This window comes from Buceros rhinoceros, unplaced genomic scaffold, assembly GCF_000710305.1.
Source record: "Buceros rhinoceros silvestris isolate BGI_N320 unplaced genomic scaffold, ASM71030v1 scaffold12244, whole genome shotgun sequence".
NCBI lineage: Eukaryota > Metazoa > Chordata > Aves > Bucerotiformes > Bucerotidae > Buceros > Buceros rhinoceros.
In genome coordinates this window covers 1,388-12,671 of record NW_010407710.1, presented here as the reverse complement: position 1 = coordinate 12,671, position 11,284 = coordinate 1,388, and the positions used below count along the sequence as shown (strand labels likewise).

Sequence of the window (11,284 nt, the reverse complement as noted above, 5' to 3'; positions counted from 1 at the left end):
CAAGTCGCCCCTCTCGCCTGCCCTGCCGATGTAGCTGGGGTTTCTGTGACTGCCGTGGCAGAATGACCGTTGCACTGGGTTTTGCTGCACGGCTGTGAGAAGCTGTCAGTCTCCCCACACGCTGCAGAGAAAAGCTGCTGACGCAGCCTCTGGGGCCGGTGACCCGTGCTGCCCAGGGCTTGCTCCAGCAGCAGCCACCAGGCTAGTGAAAGAGAGCCTCAGGCACGCTGCAGCAGCGCACCCTCAAATCTCATCCCCCTAGGAGGCCTCGGCTGCCCTGAGGGTGACTGACGGCTCTTTGGTGTCAGAGTCCTTACTAGGCTGCTGCTGTCCAGGAACCATCCTGGGCAGCTCAGGGGGTCTCTGGCTCAAAGCTCATCTGCTATTTTTCACTCTGCCTCCACACTTCTCACAGGTTTTGGCACCAAGGCAAGACCTCTGTCCCTGGCAGCAGCAAGGAGCAGGGCAGAGCCTAGCCTGACAGCTACTGCCCAGCAATGTAAATCCAGAAACCTAACAGCTGAGGCAAGGGCGATGTCACCAGGGAAGACACAGACCGGTATGTCTCTTGGAAAGGGGGAGACCCACTTCACAGGTATCAGTTCCCATTTCACCCTCTGCCACAGCCTCCACCAACAGAGCGGTTACTGCAGCGGGGCTGAGAGCCAGCCACTGCAGGGGGACTGTGAAAAAACTGAACACACGTAAACACAACCGAAGAGAGTACTTTATTCAGAGGTTTGGTCTAAGTAGTTGTTTCTTCACTGGCAAGCCTTCTCACCCCTGCAGGACTCTCTGGTACCAGACAGGGACTTGTGGGGGTATTAATTCTGAGAAAACCAAAACAAGCAACAAAACCAAACGCTCTCCATAGTGACAGTGATAGTAAAGCAGTGGTTTTGAGTTTTGTTTTGCAGCTTTTCTGACTCAGGAACCCATTTCCTTGTTTCACATTTCTCACCTGGGAAGGAAAGATGGCAACCGCTTTACCTGCACCCACAGAGGCAGCAGCTGTGACCCACCAGCTGCTGAACATCCTTAGACAAGTTTTAATTTCAGCCCCACCACTCGAAGCGGGTGAAGCTCAATGCCAGAGGATACAATGCCAGGCCATCTGCCCTGGTCATACTCATAGCCCATCTCCACATTTCCTAGATACTTGCCAGCTCCATCGTTCATCTGCATCGTTTTGTTTTAAATAAAGGTACATAATTAACATAGCTCAGCACCTCAGAGAATTCCAGGAGTTAACACTGGACTCAACATATAAAGTTAACAACATTACAGAGGCAAACGCCATCTCCTTCGGGGTCCTGAGGAGCTAAAACCTCCTACTGAAAAACCTAAACTGAGGCAATGAGCGGAGCCATTTTCCCCTCCCCAAGTCCAGTGCTCCCAGCTCCATGCTCCAACACAAGTTTGGATCCCGAGGCTTGGTTTTTGCAACAACAGCAAAAAAAGCCATTGCAGCCGCCTGCCCAGAGACCTCTGGTTGTTCTGCCCAACACACAGTGTCGACGCGTGGCCGCGGGAGCAGGCTGCACCCGGGCAGGCAGGATCCAGCAAGTTCTTCATCTGCTGAGGCCAAAGAGCGTGAGAGATGGGAACCGTGACACTGGGAGTTACATTTGAGGGTTTTATTAGTTGTTCTTCTGCAGAATCAAAGTATTTAGCAAATTACTTTGAAGATTCCTCAAGACTGCTGATATTTTATGTATTCAGAACTTGAACAATGTACAACATAACACTCTGAACTATCAAAACCAACCCAAAACCTGATTTCTAGTACTAGATGTTATTTTGTAATTCTACAGCAGTGTGAAAAATTAAACTAATGCAGTGAGTATATTTGTTTTAAAGAAAGTGCTTGAAAGAAACCTCCTGCATCACACTGAGCATTACTTAAAATAAAAAGATAACTGATTTCCTAGCAGGTCATTGTCTTAAATATCCTACAAGCCAGGGGGATTAGGAATACCGAGCCCTAGCTCTCTGCCTTCGGGTTCAAGAACCAACGCAAGCTGCGGATCCAGGTAGCGTTCACAGCTTACCTGTTTCAGGAGAACTCACACACCACTCAGCGCTGGAAGCTCACGTCTGGCAGAAGTGTGGGATGCATGGGCGAAAAAAAAAACCCACAAGAGGAACAGCTTCTCTCTTTATGCATAGCGACAGCTTCTGAACCAGTGTTTTACTAAGTTACAGACTAACTTTCAACCAAAAAATAAAACTCCATTGCACTAAAGGTCAAATTTAACCAGTTAATCTGGACTGTGACTCAGTCAAGTAATCCAATACAAGCGGACACCATAAAAGCAGCTTCAAAGAACCAAAGCATCCTAGTTTCAGAACCAACTTAATATTCTTCTGTCCAACTCCAGTGCAACAGCAAGGCGGGGGGGGCACCACTCCTGTCTCTACCTATGTACAATTCCAGAAGAGGCTGGGCAGTCTAAACTCTCCGTGGCCAAGCTGGAAAAAGGAAACTAGGAAAGGGCACTTAAAAAATTTAATTTAAGAAAGAAAGTTGGCTCTCAGTGGAAAGAGAAATGCTGGAGTGATGCACGCGGGCAGAGTCGCTCAGTCACTCTCCTATGTATGCGAAAAGCCGGACTCCTTCCTGCCGAGAGCGAGTCACACCAGACGTGATGGTGGCGGGGCTGGTCCTGCTCCACTGCACGCCGAGAATCCAGGAATGTGTTTTCAGCTGGCTCCTGCACGGGCCATTAGATCTTCCAAAGCATTGTGTTGGTCATTGTTATGTAATAATAAGACCTCCTTAATGTCTTTAAGTTCAAAGCCCATTTCTTTAAATTGACTCATTAGTTGGAGAAGTTCTGTGATCTGAAAGACACAGACAGTCCATTATTTGCAAGAGAAAAGAGGATTCAGTGGTGGTGGAGGTTTAGCACAGAGCCTGTCTTCAGTGACTGGGTACCCCACGGGATGGATTCCTCCTCCCCAACAACTCGTTCCAGCTCCGCTTCATTCCACTCGCACCAGAGCCGGTGGAACTCTAGGTGCAGCAGCCCACAGGGCCTCACCTTCAGTCCCCTGCGTCTGCACTCCTGTGTCTGCAAAATCCTCTTCAGCAAGGGCATCACCACTCAGTCTGTGGGGGGTCTCTCTCCCAATATGAAATTTATCAGCCTGGCCCAATTTGGGCTCCCAAAAATCCTGATTAATGGCACCTGCTCCCTCATCCAGCAGCTCCTACCGCATCTGAGTTTCTTTTGACTTTGGGGACAGTACAGTAGCTCCTGTTAATTGGCTATGAATTGGCTTCTCAGATCTAGGGCAAACTTGAGGGATTAGCACAAACCCTACTGGACACACCGTCTATGATACTACCAACACCATGAATCCTCCTGAGCTCCGCTCCAGGGGGAAGAAAAAAAAGCCAAACAAACAAGGAAGCAGGTTGAAATGGGCAATCAGGAGATCAGCCATTACCAATTTTGGGGTTAAGCCACTGGCAAATATGTTTCCTGACACAGTTGCTTCTTGCATCTTCACCTTGTTCCTGTTTATAAGCTCAGCGCTACATCAAAGAAAGGCAGGAAAGTGTATCTATCTCTAGATCTGTCTCTATATCTGTATCTCTATCTGTCGGGGGGGGTTGGGTTGCACCTCTAACGATTTCTTATAGTAACTTGGCACACAACAGGCTGGCAGACTTTAGAAGATCCTGCTCTCCCCTGCCCTGGCTAACTGCTCCTGCCTCTGTACCTTGGGTGCTGGGAAAGCGCCAGACAATGAGCCACACCTCAAACCCCGTAACTTCCAGCTTCTTCCAAGAGCGAGCCCTAACCCAGTTTGCTGAGCAGCCAGGCAGATGCATTCGTGCAAGTGAGAAAATTGATGGCCAGGGCAGGGTGGCAGGGTCTGAAAGATAATTTGCTGCTTCTGAAGTTAACTGTCTCTGTACCAAGCACACTGCCCACCAGAGAACACTAGGTTTCAAACATTACAACCAGAATAAGCAGAGTCTTCAGGAAATCCTGTCCCCATAAAATGCATGCAAGTGAGTGTTATCAATGCAGAAGAACTCTAATGCTTTAACACACATTCGCTTCATCAGCACAAGGATGTCCTTTGCCAGTCGGTTTTGGAAACAAGCATTACCACGAGAGCCAGAGCAATGGCTCTGGAATTCCCCCCCATGGCACATTCTCTCTATCCCGCACACTGCACCCTCACCTTCTCCTCTGAACACTGGTGCATTTCCAAAGCTGCTTCAACGAGAAGTGGGTCAAAGCCCTTCTCACAAAGCTGTCCATGTGCAAACAGGTAATCCAAAACCTGTGGGGAATGAAGAAGAGGAACTCGGTTTGTGGAGCGGCACTCACGGTGCGCGGGTGAATGCCGTCTCTCTGTACTGGCAGAGGGGCCAAGCACGGCTCTGCACCAGGCTTCACCCGGGACTGAGACAAACTCCTTCCCAGTAGAGCTGAGACACTCTAGACAAGACCTCATTCAGGGAAAACAGACCAGCCCTTCTGACCTCCCGTGCTCTCCTACCAGCTCTGAGTGTCATCTTCCACGCTAGTCAAAGCCGTCTCAGAAGTCCACCTTCGGCCTTCTGTGCCTGTTCACTCAGCAGAAGGCAGAAATTTAACTGTGCGTTTTATACAAGAAGTTTTAGAAACGAAACTGTAGGTCCAGCAGTCAAGATGTATCAGCTTCCTCCCAGACAGCTGCGAGAGCTGAGCAATCTGAGAGCAGTCAACCTTTTGTAATTAACTCAGCGCACTGGTGAGCAAGCTGCAAACTCCAGCTCACATGCCCAGAAACCAGATTTCTTTACCCGTCTGTGTGAGGTACAGGGAAAGGTCAGACAGGTAATGCTAGGGATGGGAAAGAACACAGCCTGCACATACAGCAGGATTTAAATACACCCTCCTAAGGGACACCTTTTCCATTTGACACTACTCCAGCGGATGGCTTAAACCGCCCTCGGTGCACAGGCAGTAGCCAAGCAGAGCAGCTGCAGACCAGCTGCACTGGGACACTAGAAGTCACTGGGACACTCTCCTCCCCAGGCACAGTCCCACCAGGCGATGCTCTGTACAGCATGCCGCCAGCCTAGGGTCAGCACAGAAAGTTTAGCCACGCTCTCCTTGTTTTAAAATGTTTGTTTGAAGAGGATCCAAGACCCAGGGCCATGTTTCATGCTCTGTGACCTGGTTTTAGCAAGCGTTAGAGGCAACACATGGAGCAGGAAGCACCACAACCAGAGCGCACAAAGCAATGTCGGTCAGTGGTGCCTTGCAAGAGCCTTTCAGGGCTGCTTTAAGCCTTCAGGGGCCAGTCTCTCTACAAGGAGAGACATCAGCATCCTAACCCCTTGTGCTCACAATGAGAGAAGTTGGCTGTTTTCCGTTCCTACAGCACTAAGCACAGTGCAGAGGCATGCTAAGCCTGGTTTTGTGGCTCCTGGGAAGACCCAGTACCTCTCCTAGCTTCACGTGGAGCTAAGGGCCCATCCCAAGCTCATAGCTTGCAGCTCTACCCAGCACCCACAGCGTGGCTGACTCAAGCAGAAATATGTGCAGACACATTTTCTTCAGTTTTGGGAGCCCTTTCTGCCAGCCAGGTGACAACTCCTCTAGTGGTTAATGTTGCAGCAGCTACAGGCTGCACCCCCTGTTAGAACAGCAGTACTCCCCTCTACCCATTTTGCAAACCCAAGGCTGTTTCTCAGCAGAACCAGCATCCAGACAAGGCTTTCCTTCATGTTGCACAAGCTCTTACCTGGTCTATGTTCTGTCCCTTCTTCTTCATGGCTTTTAGGACATTCTCAGCTGAGTACCCCATGTTGACGACTGTCTCTACGCACTGCCTCTCGCTAGCAGAAAGGGCCTGCTGTAGCTCAGGAGCAAGGCCATCCGACCGCTTTGTACAGCTGGTGTTACTGGGCACTTTAGACACTGGGAAATTTTGGTGCGTTACCTACAGGGGAAAACCCAGAGGCTGAGGTGAAGGTCGTCATCTGCATCCCCGCATCCTGCTGCTGGCTCTGCAACAGGCAGGACTCGACACGTAAATTAATTAGAGAGGCTTTCAGACTGCCCTTGGAAAATTCCTCACTGTGAGGATGTAAACAAGCAGCGCACCATATTCTGCACATACCAACAACAACAACAAAAAAATCAACATCCCAGATTCTTTGCAGTATACCCTCTCCTGCCAGTGAGACCAAAACCTTTCAACACTCAGCCTCTGAAAATGTGAAGGCCCTTACGACATAGCCAAATCCCGTACCTTAGAAAAACCACACGTTTCCTTCACCCCAAGCTCACTCATCACCTATGATGGAACGCTTCTGGAGATTATCAGAAAATCAACCCACTGCTAGCACGGGTATTTGGGAACTTACCACAGGGATTTCTGTTTCCTTGTAGTCTGTGTGTACCTGTTGGACAACACATGAATAAGATGACTATAAACATTACGTACCAGTGAGCAGAACATGCTACAGCTGGGGGAGAAGAGTTTTATGGGAGAGATCTGGGAATAAGACCACCACACTGGAGAGACTTGTGGTCCGATCAGGCCTCACATGGGAGATGCAGACAGTACGCAGCTGTGTGTAGTTACAGAACAGCCATCATACGGGTTGTTTCTTCCCTCAGCTCTCCACAAACAGATCATACCCCAAGAAAGATGTTCCCTCTCAATAACTGTAAGCTTGTTTATTCTGTCACTGTAACAGCAACGTGTAACACCCTGGCTCCTGTTCAGCTCTTGACCAAGCACTGCATGGCCTGAACAACAGAGGTAATTCTGAAGTTATTGCCTGGACTTTCTGACCGTGGAAAGGAGTAAGAGAAACATACACCCCTTTTCTACTCCCAAAGCACTGCATTTCATACACCATATTTGAAAAATGCTCTGTTTCTGCAGGACTGGCCCACCACTTTATACTGCTTCACCCAAGACAACAGCAGTGCAGAGGCAGAGCTCTGCCCCACCAAATCTGCATGCTTCAATTCATCCCATTTAGAAGACTTCCTGCATTTTTAAATAGAATTTAGAAATGACTGCAAGAAGGCACTGTGGACTAAGAGCCTCAGTGTTCTCTGTTTCTTGATACTTACTATGCCAACACAGATTGCTGGAAAGCTGGGCCATTTCTGCCAGACAGGCCTTCTTTCGGCCCAAACTAAACAACAAAAAACTGTTCACAGAAAAACAGTTCTGGGAAAATCTATTTAGATTCTGACAAATTCCATTTATTTCCAAAAAAAGCCCCAAAGCACCACCAAGAAGGTTTTGTTGTGCTTTTCTGACCATTTTCATCTCTAGGGTAAGAATCTCTCTTCTAGAAGACAAAGCCTGAGAGTCAGTCTGATGGCCTGCTTTACCCACGAATCTCTCCTCAGGGTCACTCTTTGTGCACACCCTCTTCAGGCACTTCTGCCAAGGCAAAAAGCACTAGAACACAGGATAGACTGAAATGGGGTCTGGGGTAGCTCTGAGAAATCAGCTGGTTATCAGACTGAAGGATGAGGCTTTGTTGTTGATGCTGCAGCCAGGAAAACCAAAACTGCTTCTACACCAGGGTTTTAAGAGTCTGGGAAAAGCAAGTCCTCCTCCTCCTTCTCCATCTGCTTGAGCTTGACAACCTCCGCTTGGGGTCACTGACTTCCAGTGGAGGAGGTAAACACCTAAACGAACGGCAGGGGACAAAGCCAGCACTGGTGACTCAGCAGCTGTGCTCCCTGATGTCTCAAACCTGCATTTCAGTGCTCCTCAAGCAGCAGATGTGCAGTTCTCTTACGTGCTTGCAGCCTGTGCCTGCTTTTAGGGACTTCACTCAGGAGCTGGGAGCACTGGCTGTAGCTGGTGCGCCCTCACACATCGTGCTGCTGCAGCAGTCAATCTTCTGGATGGTCCACCAGCAGTGCCCCATCCTCCCGTCACCAGGGATTTCTCTACACAAACCCATCATACTAGTCAGGTCTCTGACCACCTTTGTTTAATTCTAACCTGTTGCCTTCACTAGCCATTTCGCCCTCTGCCAATGCTGTAAAAAACCGAACGAGTGAGCTTCAAAAAAAATGAGGAGACGGAATCACCCATCACAGTGCAGCCTCAGCGAAATCACAGGTTTATTTCCATCCAAAAAATCCTAGATCCAGTTCACTAGTAAAGCATAAACTCCAGTGGTAACTCCGGTTCCAAAGTTACAATTTCTAGTCTTCTCAGAAAAAATAAGTATGTGTGAAATCACTGTGGAATATATGGGGACATATAACTGTCCTGAGGCCTTTTAAAAAGGACCGGCTTATTCTTGTGCAACCTTGCAGAAAAGTGATGCATGACCCTTCCGCTCCCAGCCACAGGAATAACTGTGACTTCCTTCTATGATTTTCATACTCACAGGATTTTTGTTACATTTACTTCAACATTTGTATTGCATTTACTGCAATTTCTGGCAGCTCAACTGTCATTTTCCAGCCCCTGGGACTATATTGTGGAAACATAAAACAAGTATAGGCTCAAGTCTTGGAATTTAAACAGGAAGAACTAGTTCTGTTGACATACTTGTTTCTGGGTTTGCTACTTCCAAAGAAGAAATAGCTTCAAATGAAGATCTTTATTACTTCTCCTAGCAAGTCTGGTTTTCTGTTTACCAGTTTGTTTTATTCCTTACAGCATTCTCGAGAACACACCTCTCTTCGTCATTAATTAGTTTTAAACCACCATAGAGACTGAACAGTTGAGAGTGGAAGTTTGGCCATCTGCATGCCCGTCTACCGAGCTGTAAGTGATCTTTCATGCTAATCCCTAGAGATGTGTCATGTGTCAAGGTTTCCCCTCTGAGCTACAATCATACGATCGCCTCTCAAACCTGTGCCCTATAGCAGTGAGCAGCTGCTCAGTGCACTGCTGCTTCTGCCAAAGTTTGCTGTATTATACTTGTTCTAGAGATCAATAAACAGCTGTTCTGCCGTGCTCTGACACACACACTACCTGCCAGAACACTGTATTCACAATTAATAGCACATTTACCTAAGCCTGAGAAGAGGTAAAGAGGTGAAAGAAAGGAGAGAAGCAGCGTCACTTGTTTCAGAGCACACGGTGTCACACAAACACCTACAGTAAGGCCACAGAACCATGGAAGCACTGCTTATATTGAACAGGAGAAACCAGATTATTCTAGAGCCAGCTAGAGGATATGGCGATACAGCCTTCAGTAGGTGTCCAGATCTTAGGTTACCTGGAAAAAACAGCCTGCAAGCTTACTGAAATCTCTGCTCTTACCCACAAAGAGACAGTTGGCGTGAAGTTAGGTGTCCCCAAAATAATTTTAGAACTTGACACAGGTTTGAGGAAATGAAACATTAATCTACTGTCTCAGACCAACTGTAACACTAGAGATCTTCAAGCATGGTTTTGGAATCCACCAAGCAATCCTTCCACCCTCCTTCATGAGGAAGAGGGTAAAGACTAGATTTCAGACCACCATAATTTTCTTCCTTTTAAAGATTAGATTTTAAAGGATCACAGGAGGAGAATTCAAAAAAAAAAAAAAGAAGATGAAAAAAAGACATTTATTTCACTGCAGGTCAATGGCAAACACTTTCTTTCCTGAATGACACAGCACATCTGTGTCTTTCACTCTATTATTGCTTCTGTTCCTTGAAAAGCCTCCCATTATTTCCAGCAAGTAAATAAGCAAGCTGAGGAACAAATCTAGAAGAGATTCAACTCAGAACCCAGTAATGTTTCAGAATCTGATCTGTCTCAGCTGGATAATACAGAACGTAGGAGCGTACAAAGACACCTTATATGCTTAGCTGAAAGCTGTGCAACTACCAACAACAAGGGCTGAAAAGCTGAATGAAAAATCCTCAGAACTGGTCTAAAAATAACAGATTTTGGGGAATCCTGCAGAGTAATAATCTGAGGTTCAGAACTGCCAGCATGAAGACCTGCTGGACTGGTCAATTTGTTGTGTCAGTTAAGAGGATCACATCACTCTCACTAAACGAAATAAAAACCAAAGCCACAGGACATTTCAGAAGCAACATTTGCCTCCGCACCTCCGCATCTCCCCAGCAACCCCAACTCTAATCCACTGCACGTTTACCGTAGTTGCTGTGCTTTGAGATGATGATTCTTCTGTACAAACTGTCGGCACAGCCAGGGAAGGCAGCCTGGATGAAGAGGATAATGTTGCTGTCTCCATGCCACTGTCCTCATTTAGAGCAGAAAGACCGACCGTAAGGTGTCCATTCAGTTCACTAGCTTTACTCTGAGCACAGGTCTGCAAAGAGCTGAGCAAAGTGCCATTGCGGAGACAGGTAGTGCTGTGGAAAGTGCTCGCCAGCTTTGGTGACTTTTGATCACTCTCCTCGGAGTCAAGTTTAGGAAAGGACAATGATTTGATATTGCTCACTGAAGTGATAGGGGACAGGGACACTTTGGAAGACAAGGACATCTTTTCACAGTTTCCCAACTGCGGTAAGGTGATAAAGCCATTGGGTTTGTGAAGGGGTTTGAAGTCCAGTGTGGCCCTTTCTATGGATGCCAGAACTTCCTCATCTTGCAACACAGACTCAGACCTTCCTTTGGGCAAAGTGTTATCTAACAGCTGGGCAACAATTGGCCCAGTAGTACCAACATGAATGTCAAGAATGTTTTTTAATTCCTCCTTATCATCAATAGTTTTTAATTCCAGTTTGTCAAATGGGTCTTCCTCACATTCAAAATCAGCTGGGTTGAAGTCTGCTTTTGGACGAGGTGGACTGAGAACCTTTTGCTTCACAGAGCTGCTGTTGGCTGGCGTGGGAGTAAGAATATTATTGTGCTGCAGGCTGGCAAGGATGGGGTTAATAGGAGGAGGCATGGCCTCAGGGCAAGGTCCCTCTGAGAACCCCATTTTGTTGCTGTCCTCTGGAGTTGCTTTTGAGCTCGCTAGTGCTTCTTCTGCCTTGCGTTCAGCTTCTCTCTGGGCAGCTTGGATTTTTTTGATATCTTCAGCCCACTCAATTGTTTTTGTTTCCAGTGAGAAGTCATACTGATCAGGGGTGGAGGGGAAAGGAGAGGGGAATAAAAAAAAAAAAAGATAAATTGTAAGTATCATAGCCACTATTTCTAACAGCAACATAAGTAACACAGGGTAAGAGCTACACAAATTACCATGGGCAGGCCTCATTTCTTCCCAGCATCTGTTGTAACCTACAGACTGGCAAAACTAGAAGACATCAGAAGTAGTTCGTTTTGCCTCTAGCAGCAAATCCTGGCTGCTACAGTCTGTATTAGAATATTGTAT

The 11,284-nt window shown here is 47.3% G+C and overlaps 1 protein-coding gene across 1 annotated transcript; it reads right to left on the bottom strand.

Moving 5' to 3' along the window:
- Window positions 1–2,399: 2,399 nt before the first annotated feature.
- UBAP1 (ubiquitin associated protein 1) lies at window positions 2,400–11,029 on the bottom strand (the record flags this gene model as incomplete). Its single annotated transcript, XM_010134598.1, has 5 exons — window positions 2,400–2,844; window positions 4,201–4,302; window positions 5,755–5,952; window positions 6,380–6,415; window positions 10,100–11,029. Coding segments are annotated over 5 exons (1,407 nt in total), but the record flags the coding sequence as incomplete, so codon positions are not given.
- Between the last annotated feature and the right edge of the window lie 255 nt (window positions 11,030–11,284).